Source organism: Lepidochelys kempii, chromosome 5 (genome assembly GCF_965140285.1).
Source record: "Lepidochelys kempii isolate rLepKem1 chromosome 5, rLepKem1.hap1, whole genome shotgun sequence".
Classification (NCBI taxonomy): domain Eukaryota; kingdom Metazoa; phylum Chordata; order Testudines; family Cheloniidae; genus Lepidochelys; species Lepidochelys kempii.
Genome location: NC_136384.1, coordinates 15,717,164 through 15,743,617, shown reverse-complemented (window position 1 = coordinate 15,743,617; position 26,454 = coordinate 15,717,164). Strand labels below are relative to the sequence as shown.

Here is a 26,454-nt window from a genome sequence, read left to right as displayed (position 1 = left end):
GGCTCTGGGGTGGAGCTGGAGATGAGGGGTTTGGGGTGCAGGAAGGTGCTCTGGGCTGGGGCCGAGAGGTTCGGCTGGCGGGAGGAGGATCAGGGCTGGGGCAGGGGGTTGGGGCACAGGAGGGGGTGAGGGGTGCAGTCTCGGTGTGGCGCATACCTCAGGTGGCTTCCAGAAGCAGCAGCATGTCCCCTCTACGGCTCCTGTGCGAGGTGCTGCCAGACGTCTCTGCGCGCTGTCCCATCCACAGGCACCTCCCCCACAGCTCCCATTGGCCACGGTTCTGGGCCAATGGGAGTTTCGGAGCCAGTGACTGTGGAAGGGGCAGAGCAGTGCACAGAGCCGCCTGGCTGCCTAGGAACTGGAGGGGGGGACATGCCACTGCTTCCGGGAGTCATGCGGAGCCACAGAATGCAGGGAGCCTGCCTTAGCCATGCTGCGCCGCTGACTGGACTTCTACCGGCCCGGTCAGCATTGCTGACCAGAGCTGCAAGGGTCCGTTTGCGACCAGGCATTCCGGTAGAAAACTGGACAGCTGACATCTGTAGGTGGGACTCAATTATAAATAAACTGCACAGGGTGTTGAACCAGAACAAGGATCAGTGCGTGGTTTGTATACCGAGACAGAAGTGGAACCGAGGAGGCCCTGTTGTGGTAGGCAAAGGAGATTTTCTTGGAAATGTGAAGAAAACTAATCCTAGTCCCAGTGAAGGTAAATTTAACACTTCAAGTAATCCCAGTGTTGCGAGATCAGGACCATCATGTATATGCTGAAGATTCTATTGTGTTCTGTGTATTTATTACATGAGAAAAAGAATTGCTTACCTTCCAAAGAAAAGTTGGCAGCAAATCGATGCAGGTTAAGTCTTCCTGCTTTATTCATTCCTTCTGGATGTGTCACTCCTTTTATATGCCAATAGCTGTGCAATTTTTTCCTCAAAAGATTTCACTGAGTATTGATCACAGAAGAGAACATTACACACTGTTTCATAGCTATTGTATGAAAAACCCTTAATGAAAGTCTGAGCATTTAAAAAGAAATCTTTTATTAGTCCCTTTCCACTGCATAGTAGGTCATACAGTCTATTAGTAAAGAAACATTGAATGCACACACAATATTGAGAGTAGTGAAAAGCATTATAAATGTTATGTAAAATACATATTAATTCCCTTTGAAAGCAAGCTCATAGGCAGAAAATCTGCCATTGTGCTTTATACAGACTTCCACTTTTGTCACTGTTATACACGTACACGGAGCAAAAAGGTATCACCACAAAAATTACACTCAGAGCCGTGGCGCTCACGTGTATCTCATTGCTCTCTCATTTAATTTTTGAGACATTTTCTTGAGTCTTTTTCCTCACTGTTAAACCTTAACTTGTTTTGTGTTTTTTTTATTTCATTAGTTTTTAGCAGTGAGGAAAAGGCCTATGTCTGCAAGTGTAGACACAAGAGATATTATACACACCTGAATTATTCTTCAGTGGTTGATAATGTCAGATCCTTCTCATTCTCAGTAGGCTGAAGTGCCTGTCTTCCCAGAGCGAGGGAGAGTGAGGCCCCCTCATGTTGTCATTGTCCCCCTTTTTAAATCTCCCCCCCCACTTGCTGGAAGGTTCTTTTGCCATGACCTGTGTCAAACAGTTCCCATTGTGTAGAGCTATCTCTGAGAGGTTTCTGTTGCACACAGTTCCTTATGCTTGTGTGCATTTCTTCAGTGAGCCACTCACATTGTCTGGCCTCATCCAACATAGCACATTTGAAATACAGAGATATGGTCAATGTTCCTATCTTCAGATACAAAAATGATACATGCATACAAATTGGATAAACACATTCAGTAGGTCATAACTTTATCAATGATCTTGCATAAAGTATATCTTAGCTATGTCATATCCATATCATAAGCATATTTTCATAAAGAATATGGAGTATAATGTCACACCCCACTTCTATGCTTGTTGCTCTGCAAATACTAAAGGATCATGCACCTTGGGATTGCAACGTTCCTGACAATAGTGGAGAGTCATCAGGCTCCATGCTTCTGTGTGAGATGGCAGGGAGTGAGGAGGGCCAGGCAGGTTTGTGGGTTTAGAAAAAAAAAAGGTGCAAACATTATATATATGTTTACTTATGGGATACATATAAAATTAGGGGATGGTTAACAATGCATTATGGGAAATTGATCCCATGAGTACAGTCGCCCCTGTGTGACCTGTTTGGGCCCCAGCATACAATGCCAAACCAAAGCTTCCCAAAATACAGTATGGTGGACTGTGATGAGTTGCACAGTGGGATATCTATTCATGGTGCACCTCACTCTGACTCTATGCAAGTACTTCTGGTGAGTACCCTCACACTGAGACAAGGAGTTCAGTAGGCATGCACACAAGTGACATAGTAACCGTAGTGAGCCTATGCTGCCGTAACTTGAGTTAACATACACTTGTAGTGTAGATATGACCTTAGGTATATGAAATGTTTGGGAGAGGTAATAGGAAAAGTATGAGGGTAGACTAAGATTCATGCACATGTTTGGGCTCCAGCTTTTGTGGAACTGGCCTTACTGCACCCTAAAGGCTCGGGAACAAAGAGGTGCATAAGAACAAAATATCATGTATTTATTAAAATGTCTTGACTTCAGGGTGTATAACTCATGTCTTCAGAATTCTTGTGGTTGTCAAAGTATCTTGGGGTTGTAGATGTGTATTCATTATATTTTGAAGGCCAAAAATATAAATGGGTTCAACAAAGAATTAGGTCAGTCCCTCAGGATAGGTGCATCAGCTATTAGTCAAGATAATCAGGGATGCAGCTCCAGGCTCTGTGGTCCCTAAACGGTTCTCTGACTGCCAGATGGGGGGAGTGGACAGTGGGATGGTTCACTCAGTGATTGCCTGTTCTGTTCATTCCCTTAGAAGCACCTGGCTCTGGCTGCTGTCAGAAGACAGGATACTGGACTATTCGTCTGACCCATTATGGCAGTTCTAATGTTCAGCAAAAGTTACAATAGATTTTTTCCTTTGAGAAAGCTGTTATAGGAGATAGTATACTGCCTTTATTGAATATTTGAGAATCCAGTTGTACACACAAGCAGTGGTATGCGGAAAAACACTAAGGGCTGGATTGATAGGCAAAATAACAGTTGCAAAATTCAATCACCATTGGTGGATTGAATGAAAAAAAATTTTTGAGACCAGTCCATAAATTCAGTCAGATGGGAACTCACATGACCCAACAGAATAAACTTCTGCTCTAAAAATAAGAAGAAAAAGTTAGAATTAAAAATTCCAAATTAGAAATCACAGTAAAAAATAGCAAGTGCAATACTAGAAACACAGATGTCATTGCTAAAACTACTAGCATAAACTTACTTATACATATTTACAAAGAGTATTTGCTGTTAAAATATAAATTAAATAGTGAAATGACATGCATCTGCACAATGACAAAGCTAAATGATGAAGTCCCGAGAGTCCCAGCAGCAGCAAAGACAAATGGGTGAATTGCTATGAGACTGTATGCAGTCAGATACACGTATTAGGGATTCTTTGTTTCTGAGGGGGGGTATATGTAAAATATTTCACTGAATTAAGTCAATTAAGTCACTGCAGCACCTCAGTAGGTTACATCAGACAAAGAGGAGCTGCGGTGACTAGGCTTTGGGATGCCTGTGCCTTTAAGAACCTAGCCCTGGAAAGCCCGTGCTGACAGGTACTGTCCTGTGGGAGGGTAAATAAAAAAGCCGCTCTGCCCCCTTTCCCCCCCATTTTTGCAAACACTGGTGTCTCAGTCCACTGGGGTAACTGTTACCCCCCCATACCCCTGCCTGTGCTGGGGTTTTGCTCTCTGGCACCCTCTGGCAGCGCCTCACCCCTGGGCTTAACCCTGGGTCCATCCCCCCGCAATTTTGCGCTTCAGGCCCTACCCTAACCCTGCCTCCAGCTGCTGACCCCCCCCCCCCGGTTAGTCACTTTTCGCCGCCTGCTCAGACCCTGGTCACCTTCCTCCGGTTTGTCTCCTTTGCCTCTTTTTAACCTTTTTAAAAAGCAGTCAGCAGAATCTTACGTCTAGAAAGGGCAGGGTGAAGGGCAGTGGCTTCAGCAGATGTTACTGAGCATGCTCAGTACACCATAAGTAGCACATTCCTACAGAAAGTAGTTTCCTACACTACACCTGCCCTCTCTGCAGAGCCTCCCCAGCTCACAGGGAGACACATTGGAAGTGGCCTCCCTTGGGCAGGTGTATCTCCACTGGGAAAGGGGCCGGGCAGGTATTTTAGGGGTGGTGACCTTTTTGAGAGGGGAGGAATTGTGACTTGGTAGGGTTTGGAGTTGGGGTGTGTGTGTGTGTGTGTGTGTGTGTGAGAGAGAGATATTTGTAGGAACATTGGAGTGTGTGTGCGTGCGTGCGTGAGAGAAGAGATTTGGAGGGATGTTCTATTTGGCAGGGTCCTAACTTGATAGGCCCAGAGCCCATTTAAACAAGGGGAATTCCAAAAAACATGCGTAAGATTTAAAAATGTGTTTGAAATGCAGAAAAATCCTTCATCATGAGCTGGTGATACAGTACTCTTAAAAAGTGTCTAAAAGACTAATCTATAGTGAAGGAATCTTCCTTTCCTCCTAGCAGATCTGCCAGAGTAAATGGGGATGACAAGGGAGGACTAACTAAATATTGTTGAAAGAAAAGGAGGACTAGTGGCTCCTTAGAGACTAACCAGTTTATTTGAGCATAAGCTTTCGTGAGCTACAGCTCACTTCATCGCTTGCATCCGATGAAGTGAGCTGTAGCTCACGAAAGCTCATGCTCAAATAAATTGCTTAGTCTCTAAGGTGCCACAAGTACTCCTTTTCTTTTTGCGAATACAGACTAACACGGCTGCTGCTCTGAAACCTAAATATTGTTGGATTTCAGTATAGTTCAATAACAAGTGTGTTTGCTATGCCTTGGTTGGTGCTGCCATCTGTACTTTGTTCCATTTACAATGTTCATTATTTTAGATAAACATACTAGTGAAAAGAGTAAGATGAGATTCAAAACAATTTATCATCGCAGTATCTGAGTGCCTTGCAATCTTTAATTTATCGTTGCAGGTAGTAGTAGTAGGCATCCTTCAGTCTTGAGAGACCATGGGTATGCATCCCTGAGAGGTAAAGAATTTACTCAGTTGGTTTTATGGCAGCCGCGAACGTGGCTGAAGGGACCCACTTGAGAGAGAGAGAATCTCTGCCGCATCTGTCACATTTAAAGGTGATGTTTCGAGGCTTTGGGCTCTGCCTTCTGCGAGGTCTTTTCTCCTCTGCTAAGCTGGACGGCTTCCTCTCATAACTTCGGAGTCCTCTGTTAAGCTCTTGTTTCCATAGGCTGCGGTCTTGAGTCTGATCTTCCCATTTGTCCACATCCATGTCCATTTCTTTGAGGTCTCACTTGCACACATCCTTGAAATACAATTTTGGGCGTCCTTTGGGTCTTTTTCCAGATGCCAATTTGCTGTAGAGGATGTCCTTTGGAATGCACCCATCATTCATTTGGCACACAAGCCCAAGCCAGTGAAGGCATCTCTGTTTGAGGAGTGTTTGCATGGTGGGTATTGCTGGCCCATTTGATCACCTCAGTGTTGGTGACTCTGTCCCTCCAGGAGATTCCAAAGATTAAACAAAAGCTATGCATATAAAAGCTGTTGAGCCTCTTTTCCTGATGAGAGTATAAGGTCCATGTCTCGCTCCCATACAAAAATGTGGTGATAACACATGCACGATAAACACAGATCTTTGTGCGTTCTGTCAGTTTGTTGTTTTCCCATACCCTCTTGTTCAGTCTAAACATTGTTGTGGCAGCTTTTCCAATGCGGATGTTGAGTTCTGTTTCAAGTGAAAGGTTGAGTGCGATAGTGGACCCCAGGTATGTCAACTCACAGGTAGAGAAGTGGTATTATTCCTATTTTATAGATGGGAAATAGAGTGACAGAGAGGCCCAGGGGCAGACAGAAAGTCTGTAGTAGATCAGGGAAATGAACTCTGGGTTCCTCGTTCCCAGATGAGCTCTGTAACAACTGGAAAAAGTGGTTCTCCTTTCTTCCTTTTTCTCTTTGCTTTTTCAAAGTGTCATAGGAGAGAATGCAGGAAATTTTGCCCAGATTTAGTGTGATGCACATAGGTGTTTCATACGCACACTGTAGTGTTCTGACTTAATGAAACCATCAGTAACGTATATTTTCACGGTACCCACTATTCTCATACTGTTGCACGTGTCCATTGGCTTGCTTTGCTGCTTTGGATTGCAAGTACAGGGTGTACTGCAGTAACTCCCAGCACTATCTCTGTGGAGAGTTCCCAGTATAGTGATAAAATGCTCAGACTTATCCTTGCTGTTCACTGAGTCTTCCTCCTTCTTTGAAAGGATTGGGCTTGCTATCCCCATATGTGTTGAAGATATATGTTGTAGCAGCTAAAGTTGCGAAGATAATGACTTTCAGTGCATGGTTAAATAGTCATGCTGTGGTCATCTCTGTCTAGGGAACCTTTTTGTTTGTATGCTTGTGAAGCCTGGGCCCTGTGCTGTTAGTATCTGTTGTTTGTAGCAGTTTACCATGAGAATAGTCACTAAGAAATTTCCCCAGTGTCGTCTTGTTGGAATCCTAAGGGATTCTCCTCAGTGCTCCAAGTTGCATCTATGATCTTTTTATATGCAGAGTCTAGAATGAGATCTTTAAGAGAGTTGTCTGTTTGTATATATTTTGTGTTATCAACGCCCTTACTAATTATGCCTCAGTTGCAATGGAGTGGTTCCAATTCTTGCTGTTTTTCTTTTTGCATTTAATAGAGCAGAGGACACTTACGGTGCTCAGGAAATAAATAAAATACTCAGCCTCTACAGTGAAACAAAACTGGTAATTGTCATTGACGTTTCCTAGTCACTTTCACTCTCTAGTTTCCTTACTGGAGAACAGGAGTTGGCAACCTATGGCAAGTGTGCCAAATACGGCACGCGAGCCGATTTTTAATGGCACGCTGCTGCCTGCCGGGTCCCAGCCACTGGCCCCGCTCAGCCCACTGCTGAACCCAGGCCGGGACCCCAGCAGGCAGCAATGTGCCATTAAAAATCCTGCCCGCTCTTCTCCGCTGCCCCCCCCCCCCGCACTCACGGGGGCAGGGTGATGAAGCTTGGTCCTGCCGGCTGCTACTGCCTGGCAGGCAAGCTCCCTCCTCCCCAGCCTCTTCCACCAGAGTGCTGCGTTCCTGCCCCTCCAGTTGATCGGTGGCAGGGAGGGAGAGGAGAAGTCCCTTGTGAGGGTGGGGGAGAAGGGGAACTGCAGAGCGCTCTCTGCTCCGGGGAGGAGGCAGAGAAGAGGTGGGGACAGGGCCTTGGGGAAGGGGGGTGGAATCAGGGCATATCCCCTCCAGCCCCCTGCCCAGAGCAGTTTCACAGCAGGGGGCTGGAAGCACCCCCACGACCCTACCCCACACCCTCAGCCCCGACCCCTGCACCCCCCACAACCCCAGCCCTGACTCTAGCACCCCTCACACATACCCAGTCCCCCCATTCCCTGACCCCTGCACCCCCCATGACCCCAGCCCTGACTCTTGCACCCTCCTCACACACCCCTAGCCCCCTGCCCTGACTCCTGCACCCCCCACATTCCCACCCCCACCCTAAGCACCAAACGGGAGCTCCTGCACACACCCCCACACACATTCCCACCTGCACCCCTCGCACCAAATGGGAGCTGCCCTGGTAAGCACTCCACACCCAAACCTCCTGCCCCAACCCTGAGCCCCCTCCCTCATTCTAGCTCCTGGCCAGACCCTACACCCCAACCCCCAGCCTGCTCCTTCACCCCCAGCCCTGTGCTCAGCTCAGTGCAGAGAGAGAGGAAGAGAATGGGATAGAACCAGGGAGAAGGTAGGAACCCACTCTATATGGGCAGGGCTGGGATCCCAGACTGGCAGCGGGCTGAGTGGGGCTGGCAGCCGGAACCCTGGCTGGAAGGAGCCGGCGGATGGAACCTTAGACCGTCAGTGGGCTGAGCGGCAGCAGGCTGAGCCGCTGAGCCCGCTGCCGGTCTGGGTTCCCGGCCACTGGCCCCACTCAGCCTGCTGCTGGTCTGGGGTTCTGGCTGCTGGCCCCTTGCCAGCTGAGGTCCCGGCCACAGGCCCTGCTCAGCCTGCTGCCGGCCTAAGTGAATGGAACCCTAGGCTGGCAGCGGGCTGAGCGGACCGGTGGCATAAGATCAGCATTTTAATTTAATTTTAAATTAAGCTTCTTAAACATTTTGAAAACCTTGTTTACTTTACATACGACAATAGTTTAGATAGACAGAGAGAGAGACCTTCTAAAAAAGGTTAAAATGTATTACTGGCACGTGAAACCTTAAATTAAAGTGAATAAATGAAGACTCGGCACACCCCTTCTGAAAGGTTGCCGACCCCTGCTCTAGCATGTTGTTCTTGGGTTCACAGTTAGGCTGGGAAATACTTATTTTAAAATATATTCTAATTAATCACAGTACGTTTTATATTAGGGTGTAAGTCAAGCACTGTCTTTTCATTATGCATCTCTCTAGTGCCTTGGGCCGTGAGGTACTGATTCTGCAATCTAAATTTTGTGCCTACAACTAGAAAAGAAGTTCTTGTGGCACCTTAGAGACTAACCAATTTATTTGAGCGTAAGCTTTCGTGAGCTACAGCTCACTTCCTCGGATGCTTATGCTCAAATAAATTGGTTAGTCTCTAAGGTGCCACTAGTACTCCTTTTCTTTTTGCAAATACAGACTAACACGGCTGCTACTGTGAAACGTGCCTACAACTAGTTTCTTTCACTGCATATAATATGGGGTAACATGCTAGTTCTAGGCAGTGGCAGTAATCGCTTTTGGTGTTTGTAGGAATAGATAGATTGCCCAGATCTAGGAAATATTTAATACATTTTAAAACCCTCACTGTGTGATTTAGGCCCTGAGGAACTCTTTTTAGAACCCTTCATCCCAACCTTTTAGTTGTTTGTGGAGAGCACAGGTCTAACCTTGTGTATGTTTAAACCTTTCCCATGATCACATGAGAGCTCAGTCCACTTGTCTCTCCCCCTATTCCCTCTGCAGTTCTGCTACTGGACATTTCTTGGTACTGGAGAAACTAACTGTCTGATCTCAATTTTTTCTTCTAGCTGGGGGGAGAAAAATGAGGAACAAACCTCCTTGGAAACTTTAGATTTAGTGCTGAGAGGCTTGACCCTGGATGTCTAAAATGTTTTACTACTTACTGTATTTGGTGCTCAGTGTATTGTGAGTTTCAGTGCAGCAGAAGTTTTCTTTAGCAAATATCAGTTTATATTAACTTAGAATTTTTTGACAGCTGTGCTCAATCTCAATATGTTTTTAATACTCTTAATGCTTTAATACTCTTATGACTAAGAGTTGGGCTTGCAAATTCATCTTTAGGCATCATAAAAATAAAATGGCAAGGCTTTTTATATAAAGCAGATACAATGACATATTTAAAATCTGAGAAATCCTATTTGGTGTCTGATGGTCTGTTATCCAAGAGGGTGAATAAAGCAGATCATCCTCATTTTTCAGAGCCTGAAAATGCTGTTCAAAATAGGAAACCTATTGTACCTTGCGGTAATTAAACTGATTGGCAAAGTTATTTTAATTTAGAGCAAGTGGTGGGAGCAGCTGACTCTGGTGGTAAGTGGTGGGAGCAGCTGACTCTGGTGGTATAGGTTGGGGGTAAAATACAAGACAGAAATCATAATGTGGAGTACAAGGTAACGTAGATGAATGTAAAAAAAAGCTAAACAAAGGTGGATTACTTTTGTTCTGTGCAGTATGCAGTTTTATACAGTGTACAGATTTCTAGCTATGTTTAAACTAGAGACACTTAGCTCTATTTTAGAGTCTGCATAACACTCACATGTGGCCAGATTACAGCAGCCAAAATAATTGCCTCTCTAACACTTGATCTATGCAAAAAGGTTATATCTGTATCAAACTTAATGAACGTCTAAGTATCTTTCCCATACCTACAAGGCACTGCAGATGCCCAGTTGAGATTTCCTTTGTGGAAATGTATTGTGACCAGTAGGCAAGTTCTTTGGGAGAGGAAAGTGGGCCATAAGGTTGAAATGAGTATACTTACAGCTTTTGTATCAAGGGAAGTCTCTTCTGGAAAGCGCCAGCTCTAACCTGGGTAAATCTGCCTGGATTGCAAAACAGTGCTTGGTTTGACATGATTTACATCATATGCAGCTGCCAGTTTTAACCATAATTTAAAGTGAATTGCTAAAGTTTTGAAATTTAATTTTTCTAGATACATATGTGTAGTAGGTAAAGAAAGAGATGGACAAAGTTGCCCTGGAATTTTCATACAGTAGTAACCAAACATTCTGATGTTAAGGAATGCTTCCAACAATAATAATTTTAATAGATTTTTTTTTGGTTAGGTAATCACTCGAAAAGAGAAAATTTGTCAAATTCATGCATTTAAAATGTCATCCCTATTATTGTGATAGCCCTCAAATTTTTATTTTCCAGTTACTGAGCAAAAATAAACAGTGAGGAGACATAGTACTATTATATGGGTGGGTACCATATTCCTAAACTGTAAAGTCAGTCCTCAGTTCAGGGGATGGAACACACAGATGTAAATTAGGGTTGTTAATTAATTGCAGTTAACTCACGTGATTAACTTAAAAAAATTAAGCGCGATTAAAAAAACTAATGGCACTGTTAAACAATAGAATACCAATTGTAATTTATTAAATATTTGTGGATGTTTTTCTACATTGTAAAATATATTGATTTGAGTTACAACATGGAATACAAAGTGTACAGTGCTCACTTTGTATTATTATTTTTGATTACAAATATTTGCACTGTAAAAATGATAAACAAAAGAAATAGTATTTTTCAATTCATCTCATATAAGTACTGTAGTGCAATCTCTTTGTCGTGAAAGTGCAACTTACAAATGTAGATTTTTTGTTACATAACTGCACTCAAAAACAAAACAATGTGAAACTTCAGAGTCTAGAAGTCCACTCAGTCCTACTTCTTGTTCAGCCAATCGCTCAGAAAAACAAGTTTGTTTACATTTACGGGAGGTAATGCTGCCTGCTTATTATTTAAAATGTCACCTGAAAGTGAGAACAGGTGTTCGCATGGCACTTTTGCAGCTGACATTGCAAGGTATTTACTTGCCAGGTATGCTAAACATTTGTATGCCCCTTCATGATGTGGCCATCATTCCAGAGTACATGCTTACATACTGTTGATGCTCGTTACAAAAAAAAGTGTTAATTAAATTTGTGACTGAACTCCTTGGTGGAGAATTGCATGTCTCCTGCTGTTTTACCCGTATTCTGCCATATATTTCATGTTATAGCAGTCTCAGATGATCACCCAGCACATGTTAATATTAAGAACACTTTCACTGCAGATTTGAAAAAACGCAAAGAAAGTACCAATGTGAGATTTTTAAGAGTAGCTGCAGCACTCGACCCAAGGTTTAAGAATCTGAAGTGCCTTCCAAAATCTGAGAGGGAGGAGGTGTAGAACATGCTTTCAGAAGAGTTAAAAGAACAACACTACAATACAGAAAGTTCAGAACCTGAACCACCAAAAAAAAAAATCAACTTTCTGCTAGTGGCATCTGACTTAGATAACGACAATGAATGTGCGTCGGTTTGCACTGCTTTGGATCATTATTGAGCAGACCCACTGCCCCCTTCCCTCCAGGGGCCACAGAGACGGTTCCCAGCCAAGGGGAGCTGCTGGGAGCTGCTGCCTCACCCCTCCCTCCTCCCAGGGGCTGCAGAGACATGCCAACAGTCAGCCACTTCTGGGAGCGGCGTGGGACCACAGCAGGCAGGCAGGGAGCCTGCCTGCGCCCCGCTGCGCTGCTGGCCACGGAGATCGCAGTTGACTGACAGAGGCTCCAGGATCGACCAGTCGATTGTGATCGATGGGTTGGTGACCACTGGTTTAGAGCAAGGAAGTTTTCAGCTCATCAGGGTATTGTAGTGAAAGGGGCTGCTTGTTCAAAGGGCTAATGGACCATGGGAATGTTCTGTGCTGCCAAAGCATTAGTTGAACTGTTGCACAGGTAAAATGGGCAAAGGCCCTGGAGGCCTACTGAATTAATCGGAACAGAAACTGAACTGTGGACAAGACAATCATGACCATTGCAAGAGTGGAAAAAAATAAAAAAATCAGATTTTTTTTTATAAAAGGCTTTTTCCTAGCCTATCTAAAGATAGTTTTAATTAAGATACATTATACAGATGCTCCCCGACTTATACAATCATTCCGTTCTGGAACGCCTTATGTAACTTGAGTTTTGCGTAAGTCGGAAACGTATACCCGACCATTATGCCAAACCTCCCTCCCCCAAAAAACTCCTATTTCTACCTTACGGAGCTTTTTCCGTAAGTGCGGATTTGCATAAATCGGGCCTTGCGTAACCTGGGGAGCGTCTGTAGTTCAAAGATATCTCATCATGGAATAGGGATTATAAATTCTAATTCTATAGTATGAGACAATATATTCATGTAATGTTAAAGAAAAGTTTTGTAAATGAGTTCCAATAGTTCATGGATTAGGGACCTAATGATATGGGGTTCCAGGGGCTTCTGTATAGATTATTTAGGTTAATCTTTCTATCTACCCAATGGGACTAAGTGCTCAGTCTAGAAGATACCATCAGAGATGCTTAGTTTTGCAGTTCTCAAACTGTGGATTTGTGTCTCCAGAGATAACATGCTTGTTAACAGCAAAAAAGTTTTTAAATAAATATCTAGAGGTGAGAAATAACAGACCTCAACCCTATTGTCCCTCTGCAAATTTGTGTACAGAGTCAATCCCTTACCTCTCTCTCTACAAGTGCAAAGTTTCAAAAAGTTCAATGAATAGAAGATTGTTGGGGACACAATAGATCTGGACAAGGAGAAGTCTGGAGATAGACGTGAGAAGGGAGGGACAGACAGTAGAAACAGAAGTGAAACTGTTTGAGCAAAATATTCCAAAAGTCTTGAGGTCTTTCTGAGAGTAGCCATCATTGATTTGAGATCTCCTATACCATTTTCTCACTAGAAGGGAAAACCTATAATGGCAGCAGGCCGTAAAAGAGACCCAGTTTGGGTCTCATCTATCTCTGAGTTGTGAAGAATATGTATTAAGGTTGTAACAACCAACAAGAATGCACTTTTATGTAGAAATCCATGATTAAATTGAGTCTTCCTGGCTAGTGATTTAAATCAAATCCACCCTGACAGTTGCACAGAAGGCAACCCCTAACTACACTGCTTGAAGCATTTCACCACCTCTCCTGCTACTGCTGGATAAGTGCATGAAGTTGGTTTGTAATGATTGTCTAGCACAAGTTAACAGCATCTACTAAGGGAAGAGAGTTGTCACTGAGATTCCTGCATCCTTCTTCCTTGCTAATGGTGCCAAAAAGCCCCCCGCCCTCTGTCAAAGAAAAACCAAAACCAAACTAAGCCTACCTGCCAGAGTGGAGAACTGCACAAGTTCAGTGTGTCAGACAAGTCCACAGACAACACTCATCAGGGGAACCATGATATTCACAGCTTTGTTGGAAGAGCAGTGGCACCAAGGACACTTGGCCGGGGGTGGGGGGAGGTGTCGTTTAGCTCTGATGAGCTGCCATAGACCTTGGATTGTGACTTCTAGTTATTTTTGTGGCAAATTCTTTTCCCAGTTTGCTGCACGTGGGAGTGAGCAGAAAGCAAATAGTGTAGCTTACATAGTTTGAGATAAGCTGAAGCTCTGAATTGTACAACTTTACAGTGGAAAGTAGTGTTCTTGTTAAAGCTTTACAGGGCCAAGGTCCCTTTCTATTTCAAACTTCTCCCTACTTTATTTGTCTTTAATGCCTGTGGAGCTCAGAGAACTGTTAGGTTGTGTAGTGCACAGGTCACTTGACGGTTCACTTCACTCTTAAAGGAGCCATGCTGTAAAATTGTTCAGCATAAATGATACTGGTATTCCTTGCATAGAAGTGAGTTTAAAAATTAGAGTAAGCCATTGCAGAGACTTCACGTCCAGATTTTGGAAGTGTTAGAACTGGAAGAAAAACAGCAACTAAAACTTGTGGATAATGAAAAAAGTCACACCATGCCCAAAAGTGGGTTAGATGTGGTGAAGAGTTTACAATCTAACTTTAAAATATGGTGAGATGGGGTGTGTAGAAAGGGGCTGGGTTAAGGAAGGACAGAGGTTACAGCGATACAGTCATGCAGTCAGTCAGTTAAGGCATTCATCCGTCTTGGTTCATTTAGACCTTTTTGTTAATAATAATAATAATTGTCTTCTTGTGAGAATAGTAGGAATGGTGAATCTTGAGAGTTTTTACTTGATGGATCACAATGAGGGGCATTCCATAAGTGGGGGGTGGTATGAATAAAGCATTGTTATGGTGAGAAGCAGACAAATGGAGCGTAGAAGCTGGCCTTGTTGGTGGAGTAGAAGATTCAAGGATCTGTAAGATGTGATGAGACTCGATTGGATCTCTAGGCAGGGACAGTTATACAGAAGCTTGAAGGCAAAGGCAAGAAGTTAAAACTTTTTGCAATAGACTGGGGAGAGCCAGTGAACTATAAACTTAGGCCCTGATTCTGCAAGCACTTACACATGTAACTGTGCACCTGAGTAGTTAAATGAAGCCGGTCAATTGGACTATTCTGTGAGCCTACTCTTGTTAGGTGTTTGGGATAAGGGCCATGTTTGTGTAGTACCTAACACAAGGGATCTTGATCAAGGCATCTGGGTGCTATTGAAGTACGAATAATCACAAGGCATTCAGAGTGAGATGATATGGTCATACTGGATGAGTATGATAATGTGAAAGAAAATATGAATGTCTGAACAGAGACTTTTAAATGCTCTTCTGGGCCTTCAGCAGCCTGGGGAATTCTTTGTATTGCAACCTGCCACTAACTTGATGGCAAGGTTTGCATTAGGATTATACGATCATAAAATAGAATGCACTAGTGAATATAGAATGGTTATTCATTAACTGCATAATGTTTCCAGATGAAATGTGCTCTATAAAGTATAATTCTCAAAGTACCAATATGCTCACTTAGTGAATCAATACTTTGACGTCTTAGTATAACTACTTGATTAATGCTGAATACACAGTATTATATAGATATCTTTTATTTTCTCATTTTTTGTAGTGCTCTAATCTACCTTGTTTAAAGGAAAAGAGCATCCGTTTGGCTCATTCTGGCAATCTTCGAGTTCCAAAGGTAAGAAGCACTTCTTATTACGTAGAAACAGAAGTAAATCAACATTTCAGCATTTTAACTAAAGCTAGCACTTATTAATTTACTATGTTTGGCAGCCACTTCAAATGTGAAAAGTTAGTCTCTTATTAATAACAGTATTGCCCAGAGGCTCCAATCAGGAATGTGGAACTGTTGTTGTAGGTGATGTACAAACACGCAATACTATCTCTGCCCTTACCCTTCTTCCATCACTTCAGTTGTAAGAGATACAGTCAAAAATATACAATTTACATGCAATCTTTACATACATACCTGAACTTTTCCACCTAATGTATAATAATCAGCTGTTTCTCAGTCTTGCCATCATTAGTTGACTGAATTCTTGTAAGTCTCTGAGTAGAAGTGCAAGCCTAGTGTGAGAGTGCTTTGTGAGAGTCAGTATTGCATTAGATTGAATGTTAGTTTATAATCAGTATATGTTTAATATGCTAATACAATTGTGTCAAAACACATGGCTTGGAGGCTAGATACAGCCTTCATGTTGGAGTTATACAGCCTACATTTGAGCCTAGACTCAAATTCAGATTGGTATTGGTGTGACCGCTATGGGTACACGGTGTCCAGTACTGGTGTCCACAGTTCAAGAAGGATCTTAATAGACTAGAGAGGGTTAACAGAAGGGCAACGGGAATGACTGAAGGATTGGAAAACATGCCTTCTAGTGATGGACCCAAGGATAGCAATCTGTTTAGTTTAACAAAGGGAAGATTAAGAGGTGACTTAATCATTTAAGTACCTACATGGGGAGCAGAAATTTGACAATAGGCTGGCTCTTCAATGTATCCACCAAAAGTATAACAAGATCCAATAGCTAGAAGCTGAAGCTAGACAAATTCACACTGGAAATAAGGTGACAATGTTGTATGTGTATGTATTTATAGATAAGTATTATATAATCTTCTTACTATATGTTCCATTCTATCTATCTGATGAAGTGGGCTGTAGCCTACGAAAGCTTATGCTCTAATAAATTTGTTAGTCTCTAAGGTGCCACAAGTACTCTTGTTCTTTTTGCGGATACTAACATGGCCGCTACTCTGAAACTTGTCACAGGGTTGTGGTGGATTCTCCATCACTGGCAATTTTAAAATCAAGACTGGATGGTTTTTGAAAAGATATGCTCTAGTTTTAAACAGGAATTAATTCAGGGAAGTCATATGGCCTGTGTTATTCAAGAGGGCAAATTAGATGACCACAGTGGTCCCTTCTACCTTTAGAATCTATTAATTTGTAATTATTACAACGTTTTCATTAATACCGTCACCCCCTTGTAGACTTCATAGTTGTGAATGGACATTTAGTTTGTGTTTTTAAAGTTTTATGGATGCAGTGCTGTCTGCCTGAATCTGCAGACAACCTGAAACAGTCGCTCTGAGAAGGGAAACTGCTTTACCTGAGCTAGATTTATTAGGGTATCAAAGGGACCACATCAACTTGGAAATCACAATTCCATGCGAAAGTTAGTTCTTACGACAAGTAATCTCTAAAATTACATGGAGAAAATGTTTTTCTCCATTTATTTTTAGTTTCCTTGCTTTGTGCTTAGTCAGTTTCATTGGTTTGTTGATGGCCAGCTGGATTGCTCTAAAGCAGTGGTTCCCAAACTGGCCCTCCCCCCTCCCCTGCCCAGGACATACATATAAGTACATATCCTACCCCTAGGAGTGTGTGGAGGAATGTTTGGGAGGGCCTGGGCAAAACCCCGGGGGGGGGCAGGAAAGGAGCGCCCCTCAGCTCTGCTTTGTGCCAAGCCGCAGCTCTTTTCCACCTGCCGCTCAGCTCTGCCATCATGCCCTCTCTGCTCCCCGGCCAGCTCCACCTCTGTCCCCAGCTCTTACCCCATCCCCAGCTCCACCCCCACCTCTGCCTTGAACCCATGCTCCTCTGCTGAGGAAGCCTTGGCTGTATAGTAATGGAGCGAGGGTGCAGACAGACTCCATTACTGGTAAGGGGAGGCACAACAGGAAAGGTTTGGGCACTACTGCTCTAAGACATTGCTGCTGTGGCAAAGCTTACATGCATTCTCTGCCTCTGCTCTGCAAGAGGGTGTTTACCGGTAATAACAGCAAAGCTGAAGAGGTGAGAAGAAGGTGGCGGAGAAAGAATGGGCCTGGGCATGTTTGGTGATGGTTGTGGCCGCAGGCCTGACCAAAAGACCCATATAAATTCAGTGAAGGAGCAGAAAAATCCTTTCCTTTCCTTTTTTTTTTTTAAAGAAGGAAATAAACACATGCTATTTGAGAGAAAATTTAGCTCCTGGATTCCAGTACGCAGACTGTTGAAGCAGGGCAGATTTTTGTATACAAAACTCTGGAAAGATCTTGCATGTATTGCTCCACTATGTTTATAATTTATGGGAAGAAAAATTATTTTCCTTTGCATTTATATGGATCTCAAATATTCAAAGTTGTAATAAGTAATGATAAAAAAATATGGAAGGGATTTAAAACCTCATGCTAAAGGCTTAAGCAAATCTTTAACTATTAGAGATCAGGATGGGACCTGATCTTCTTACTGGTCTGCCTACTGTGGGGTTTTTACACCTTCCTCTGAGGCATCTGGTTCTGACCACGTTGGGAGACAGTATATTGAACTCGCTGTGGCCTTGGGTTTGGTCCAGTGTGACACTTCCTGTGTGGGATAGGTTAGCTGGTTGGAGGCCAGCATTAAACAAACAATACCAGAAGCTAAAAGCATAAAGCAAGAAATTTGTGTTTGTATTTCTTTATCCCAACATTGGTAATAATAATTTCCTTATTAATTTAAATGTCATGTTAATTACATTGTTTTTGCTTTTATATTTTTTCTTGAAAAAATAATAAAATTAAACAGTTGTAATTTTATGAAGAAACTGACATTCCCTTTTTACTTCTGCAAGGACTTGTGCATTTATTTCATGTATTTGGGGAAGCCTTATATAATATTCCATCAGTTATTTACGTGTGTGGTGGGCAGCATCTCTCTTTGCGTGAAAGCACTGCTGTAGTATCTTTGCAAATGAAAGAAATTGGTGTTTCTGTTTTATCTTTTATTTTGTACTGATTTTAAAACTAGTATTACTCTAGCAGTGAAATGTCTCTCAGTAACAGGTATGGCGATAGTTTAGAGAAGTTCATGGACAAGTGACACTGTCACACTCACACTCTCTCTCTCTCTAAAAATCCCACTACGGTTAAGTGAAATCATTCAAGATGCTGATCAGCTCCTAATATCACTTATGCATGTAAACCCTTATCCTGTTGCCACCCAACCAGCATGCAGGATTCCACAGTAGCACCTCTTAACCCAGAGGATGACAAACCAGTTTGCAAACTTAAACAGTTATACATTTTGTACATTTTGTACACCCCTGAAGTGCACCCACTTCTGAAATGAAACATAGCCAGTATTTAACAGTGCACTGGTTTAGGGCAGGACATGAAGAATTTCAGATCTACCTGAAACTTCATGGGGAGTGTATGTAGGCAGAAAATAATTATCCAAGTTAGAATTCAGTCAAGGCACTGCGGGTTGACATGCATACTCTTATTAAGGATCCATGAGATCCATAAGACCTTGATTTTCATCTCATCTGAAAGATGGCACTTCCAGTAGTACAGAGCACCATGAACGTATGCAGGGCATTGGTTCAATGTGAAGTCAGAGGAGAGAGTGCCACTTACTGATTGCCAGTGTCTCTTTCTGCATCACCTATCCACAGGTGTTCCTTGAAAGTCTCTTGCCCAAGTATGGACACAGCCTTATATAGCTCAGTTTGTGGGATCTTATGAGATTTCAGTGGAAGGGTGCTATGTCTATAGGGGTGGGGCATTTTGTTAAGTGCTTATGCAGCTTGGATGGTCTGGAGTCCAGGTTAGTTTTATTAGGTCTTCATATATTTCCTTTTTAATCCAAATACCTTCTTCTAAGCTTCAGTTGCCCTTGGCTAGTTTCTTACTTCTCTAGTGGATTAATTAGTTAACGTTTGTAAAAATGGGAAAGCATAATTGACAGTCTGGAAGAATACACAGAACAGGTACAGCACAGCCAAGGATAATGTGATTATTTCCCCATATAACCTACTGTGTGCTGCTAACTAGTTCTGCAAGTATCACCTCTGAAAATGAGTTAATTCTTCATGAACATTTGGTCTTAGACCTTTCCACTAACCACTGGATTGGGACTAACCAACTCATTTCACATAGGTCAGCGAATAGCTATGAGACACTAATGACATTAGGAGGCTTGTCGCCTGATCTAAATTTAAAGTATTCGCCTAGAAGTGATAATATCTATGTGACGTTGTTGTGGTTTTGAACATAGAGAAGGGGAAAATCATCAGTGGTTCACAGGAATTTAGTTGCTTGATTCCCATTCTTGCCAATGGCAGTCACATACCCAAGGGTTTGTCTACATTGCATGCTGCTTTCGGCGATGCGTTGTGTGTATATATATATATATATCTCCTCTAGCACAGGTATAAATAGCAGTGTAGACTGTGAGGTATTGCTTAGGTTGGTAAAGACACCCCAGAAGGGCGTGGGTATGTACTTGAGTATATATCCTACACAGCTCTCTACTTGCCCAAGCTGTGCCTCCCCGTCGACATTGCTATTTTTAGCAATGTAGTGTCCAGCTGCCTCTCTGCTGCCTCCCTGTAGCTGGAGCAGGAAAAGATTCTGGCAGTGGGGGCAGTGCTGCTGAAGCCATCCTCTGCCACCTCCCCTGTGCTAGAGACTTTCACTGACATGGGTAGCTACACAGTGCAATGTGAACACAGATTGCTTTTCATTGCTGCACTATACGCTATACATCTCTGCCAGTAGTGTGCAGTGTAGATGTACTCTGAGTATCTGTGCACGACTTTGAAAATGCTAAATTTTTGAATAGTGGTCTCGCTAATGTGCCTGCTTAAATTGTAAGTTTCCTGCTACTTTCCCTTTTGCTTACAGCTGTTGTGTCAATGTGTTCTTTCTCTGACCACAGCTAATGAAGAATTCAGTGGAGAAGGCCTGGAATGTACGCCAATCAATTTTTTTTAATTTGGATATTAACTATATCTTACTGTCCTAAACTGTTGAAAGTAAACTATTCTAGCCTGCTCCTGTGCTCTTCAGTTTTGTGTCTTTTCAGCAACTGTTGTAGTTATGGAACTAGAGATTTATTGGTTTCTAGTTTGGTAAGTTCTGTATATCCCTTATATGTGCCAAAGATGTGTATTCCTGTTACTAGGATTTAAATATTTCCTCTCTCTCTTTTTTGTAGGCTTCTGTTGAAGGAATGAAGCTTTAAAAAGGAACTTACAAAATAAGAAAATGGGCGCAAACAGTAGCAGCATTTGTGAGCTCCCAGAAAATGAGTACTTAAAAAGATTATCGGGAGCCGAGGCTGTCTCTGAGAATGACCCATTCTGGAATCAGCTGCTTTCTTTTAGCTTTACTGCCCCAACAAGCAGGTAAGAGGATGCTTGCTGAAGGACTGAACGTTTGTGACAAATACATGAGCAATGGTGCCTAATAACTCTGAATGCAAAATAGACTTATTTTTCTTCTCTTTTGTGGAGGTAGGTCTGTGGAAAGTCCACCTGAGTGTGGGCTGTTGAGTACAATTCCACCATATTCTCTCATTCTTGCTGCTGCTTTTCCTCCTCATTGCAGCTGTAATTAGTCTCCTTTCTCCTCACAACCAAGAAAGGTCAGCAATAGGTCTATAATGGTGTTTGTCTAAATAGGTTGCTGGAAATGCTGAAGAATAACAGATGCGTGCCCCCTTTGCAGGACCTATAGTTTCCAGCTCTAGCAGATTAAAGCAGTGATGAAGTTATGGGTTAATCCTGCCATTGCTGAGCCCCTTAAACTCCCATTGAATTTAATGGGAGCTGAGGGTATTTAGCATTTTAGGTGATTGAGCTGTAAGTTTGTTACTGGATAGGGTCCCTTATAGTTTATGTTCTTGTGACATACCAGGATATAATCCAGACTTATGAGTAGCTGTATCACCCTGGTCCTGTAGCCTGGTGGGGAGCCCTTTACAATGCTTTGCTACTATAGTCTCCAGCCTGGACTGCTCACAAATGGTCTCCAGCATGTAAGTCTTCTCAGCTATGTCTGTGTGTGTGTTCCAGCCAGCCACAAGTAGGCTCTTACCAGCCTTAGTTATGCTGCAGGGTGACCCCATCACAGCCCTGGTCCTGGATTTCCCCCCAGAGATGTATGTCCTGTACTGTCCAGCTCTCTCCTGGACGGTACAAATAACTGAGTCTGTTATTCATGTAAGGGAATAATATGCACACAACTTTTTACCCCAAATGGAGTTACCAGACACTTTAACTTGAACACACTGGATTAGATAAAACTGTAAAAGAAATTAACTACGAAGAGGGAGATTTTAAGTGACTACAAATAATGAGGCATAGAAGTCAGAAACGATTACAAGAAAGATAGAGAGAGAATGCTTACTGGTGCCTAATTTAACAAATTACATTGGATTCAAAACAAAGTTTTCTCACCACGTGCTTTCATCAGTCTTACTGACCAAACTCTTTAGGTCAGGACCCCTCCCACAGAGTCCAACAACTGTTTCCTTTGTCTTTTCAGATGCAGTAAATGCAATGGTCAGAAAAAATGGGGGTGGGGAGGGTCCCTTGGGGTATTTGTTCTTCCTTTTAATAATTTCAGTCCACCCCTTGGAAAACATTTCCAGCTGAGGATTGGGAGACAAAGAATCTATGTGGAAGGATATTCCCTACTCTGTTTTTTTTTCTCTTCACCTATTTGAACTTCCTTTGTTTTCCCTCCCTGCTTGATGACTCTGTTTACTTCTTAAATGCAAATTAAGGCAAGCACACATTCCTTCTTTTGTTTAGGACAGACCTGACTTTGGGCAGGGCTGGGGTGTTTTGAACATGTGTTAATAAGATCATAACGCAGAATCTGAAATAGTGTTGTCACGCACATTTTATCAGGACAATACTGATCAGCAAATTATGAGTTTTTAAATACTACCTCACAGGGCATACTTTGTATAAAGATTATTACAATAGTGTGTAGGGTGTGAGTACAAGGGAGTATTCATCACAGTTGTTTCCTAGCACTTAATCATGAAAAATATTTTATTATTTTTATTTTTAGTGGCATTTGGAAGTTTTAAATTTTTTTGCTGGACAACTGGAAGCAGGGCAAAAAGTCTATACTGGCTTCAGGGTAACAGAATCACTCTTGATATGATGCATATGGTGCAGTACAAAGCTTGGCTTTGCTGTTCTTCACAACTCCCATATCAGACTTGTGAAGAATCACAGAAGTAGTATTGAAAGTGAACCCAGCCCTTTGGGTTCACATTTAGCCCCCAAGACAAGGCCAATTGCTTTTTGTCATCTTTCCATTTCTTTCTGCCTATTTTTAAGCCTGTTTTTACCAATGCAACAGGTAATACTTGAATGACAGTTACTGAAAGGATTGTCTCATCTCACAAATATAAAAGATTTTGTCATATAGTTGTCTAACTCCATCTCAATCATACCATTGATCAGACACTTTCCTGGCTTCCTTCTGCAGAAGAGAAGATGTTTGAGTAGCTTCCAAAGCCAGTTCCCTGTCATACTCAGTCCAGTGGAACACAATCTTATTTCAGGCTTTTCTGCTTATTTCTATAAACTTCTTGTGCTTATATACAAATGCTAGAAGTCTAAATATTAAGATGGGTGAACTTGAGTGCCTTGTATTAAATGAGGATATTGATATAATAGACATCACAGAAACTTGGTGGAATAAAGATAATCAATGGGACACAGTAATAGCAGGGTACAAAATGTATCAGAAGGACAGAACAGGCTGTGCTGGGTGGGGGAGTGGCACTATATGTGAAAGAAAGCGTAGAATCAAATGAAGTAAAAAATCTTAAATGAACCAAACTGTACCGTAGAATCTCTATGGATAGTAATTCCATGCTTGAATAATAAGAATATAGCAGTGGGGATATACTGCCGACCACCTGACCAGGATGATGATAGTGACTGAAATCCTCAGGTTGATTAGAGAGGCTATAAAAATAAAAAAACCTCAATAATAATGGGGGATTTCAACTATCCCCATATTGACTGGGTACATGTCACCTCAGGATGGGATGCAGAGATAAAGTTTCTCGACACCTTAAATGATGGCATCATGGAGCAGATAGTCCTGGAAACCAAAAGAGGACAGGCAATTCTTGATTTAGTCCTAAGTGGAGCACAGCATCTGATCCAAGAGGTGAATATAGCTGAACTGCTTGGTAATAGTGTCCATAATATAATAAAATTTAATATCCCTGTGTGTTTGTGGGTGGGGAGGGAAACCAATGCAGCCCACCACAGTAGCATTTAACTTTAGAAAGGGGAACTACATAAAAATGAGGAAGTTAGTGAAACAGAAATTAAAAGTTACAGTGCCAAAAGTGAAATCCCTGCAAGCTGCATGGAAACGTTTTAAAAACATCACAATAGAGGCTCAATTTAAATGTACACCCCAAATTAAAAAACCTAATGAGAGGACCAAAAAAGTGCCACTGTGGCTAAACAACAAAGTAATAGAAGCCGTTAAAAAAAGTGGAAGTTAAATCCTTTTGAGGAAAATAGAAAGGAGCATAAACTCTGGCAATTGAAGTGTAAAAATATAATGAGGAAGGCCAAAAAAGAATGTGAAGAACAGCTAGCCAAAGACTCAAAAAGTTAAAGCAAAAATTTTGTTTTAAGTACATCAGAAGCAGGAACCTGCTAAGCAACCAGTGGGGCCACTGGACTATTGATATGCTAAAGGAGCACTTGAGGACGATAAGGCCATTGCAGAGAAACTAAATGAATTCTTTGCATTGGTCCTCACAGCTGAGCATGTGAGGGAAATTGCCAAGCCTGAGCCATTCTTTTTGGGTGACAAGTCTGAGGAACTGTTCCGGATTGAGGTCTCTTTAGAGGAGTTTTGGAACAAATTGAAAATTAAACAGAAATAAGTCACCAGGACCTGATGATATTCATCCAAGAGTTCTGAAGGAACTCATATGTGAAATTGCAGAACTACTAACTGTGGTATGTAATCTATCACTTAAATCAGCTTCTGAACCAAGTGACTGGAGGATAGCTAATGTGATACCAACTTTTTAAAAAGGCTCCGAAGGTGGTCCTGGCAATTACAGTCTGGTAAGCCTAACTTCAGTACCAGGCAAATTGATGGAAACTATAGTAAGGAACAGAATTATCAGACACCTAGATGAACGCGGTTTGTTGGGGAAGAGTCAACAAGGTTTTTGTAAAGGGAAATCATGCCTCACCAATCTACTAGAATTCTTCGAGGGGGTTAACAAGAAATTGGCCAAGGGGGATCCAGTGGATATAGTGTACTTTGATTTTCAGAAAGCCTTTGACAAGGTCCCTTACCCAAGGCTCTGAAGCAATGTAAGCTGTCATGGGATAAGAGGAAGGGTCTTCTCCTGGATCAGTAACTGGTTAAAAGATAGGAAACAAAGGGTAGGAATAAGTGCTCAGTTTTCAGAATGGAGAGAGGTCAATAGTGGTGTCTCCCAGGCGTCTGCATCGGTACCAGTACTGTTCAATATATTCATAAATGATCTGGAAAAAGGGGTAAAGAGTGAGCTGGCAAAATTTGCAGATAATACAGAACTACTCAAGATAGTTAAATCCAAAGCAGACTGAAGAGTTACAGAGGAATCTCACAAAACTGGGTGACTGGGCAACAAAATGGCAGATGAAATTCAGTGTTGATAAATGCAAAGTAATGCACATTGGAAAACATAATTCCAACTCTACATATATAATGGTGGGGTCTAAATTAGCTGTTACCACTTAAGAAAGAGATCTTGGATTCATTGTGGATAGTTTTCTGAAAACATCCACTCCATGTGCAACAGCAGTCAAAAAATCTAACAATTCCTAACAATGTTGGGAATCATTAAGAAAGGGATAGATAAGAAGACAGAAAATTTCATATTGCCCCTATATAAATCCAAGATATGCCTACATCTTAAATATTGCATGCAGATCTGGTCTCCCCATCTCAAAAAAGATATATTGGAATTTGAAAAGGTACAGAAAAGGGAGGGGGGGGGGGAATGATTTGGGGTATGGAACAGCTTCCAAAAAGGAGAGCTTAATAATACTGGGACTTTTCAGCTTGGAAAGGAGATGATTGAGGGGTGACATAATAGAGGTCTATAAAATCATGAGAGATGTGGAGAAAGTAAATAAGGAAGTGTTATTTACTCCTTCTCATAAAACAAAAACTAGAGGGCACCATATGAAATTAATAGACAGGTTTAAAAGAAACAAAATGAAGTATTTCTTCACACAATACACAGTCAAGCTGTGGAACTCTTTGCCAGAGTATGTTGTGAAGGCCAAGACTATAACAGGGTCAAAAAAAGAACTAGATAAATTAATGGATAGGTCCATCAACGGCTGTTAGCCAGGATGGGCAGGGATAGTGTCCCTAGCTTCTGTTTGCTAGAAGCTGGGAATGGGCGACGGGATGGATCACTTGATGATTACCTGTTCTGTTCATTCCCTCTGGGGCACCTGGCATTGGCCACTGTTGGAAGACAGGATACTGAGCTAGATGGACCAATGGTCTGACCCAGTATGGCCATGCTTATGTTCTTGCTTTTTCCTCAGTAATGATTGATCTGGGTAGATTATTAGTGCACTGTCATAAATTTGGTTATTCTTCTTGGCAGATTTTAATAATGATGCACCCAAGATAGGATGCATGTTGTCTAGATTCTCCTCAAAGGTGTCTTATTTATGCCTCTTTAAGGGTGAGAGGAGGGCCTGAAAGCTATGTGTCAGCCTCAGAGAACAATCGTGCAGCCTGACCGCCTCTTCCACCGTTTCTGGGGTAATACAGTCTAGCTACCTGGTAGTGGGAATTTGTGCATCAGTTTCCAAACTTTTTTGGGGTAACTTTGTCCATCTGCCACTTAACCAAGGCTCTCACTATACCCATCTTCTGCATCATTGCATCTGCCCTCCTCCTCCATCCCCTCCCACAGGCTCCATTTTCTCCATCCTTGTTATCATCATCCCACTAAAGTTCCCAAGAGTTCTACCTACACTGCTCCCACCAGCTCAAATTCAGATTCCACATTCACAACCTTCTCAGCCTCCACCTCCTTACCGCTGAT

General features: G+C 42.2%; 1 protein-coding gene across 2 annotated transcripts in view; it reads left to right on the top strand.

Moving 5' to 3' along the window:
- Positions 1-26,454, top strand: part of DYM (dymeclin) — a 389,895-nt gene that overhangs the window by 12,216 nt on the left and 351,225 nt on the right. For both annotated transcript variants that reach the window (XM_073343514.2, XM_073343512.2), the window contains exons 2-3: positions 15,196-15,267; positions 20,551-20,740. In XM_073343514.2, the coding sequence (XP_073199615.1) occupies positions 20,601-20,740 (140 nt within the window). In that variant the 5' untranslated portion in view covers positions 15,196-15,267; positions 20,551-20,600. The remainder of the gene's footprint in view (positions 1-15,195; positions 15,268-20,550; positions 20,741-26,454) is intronic.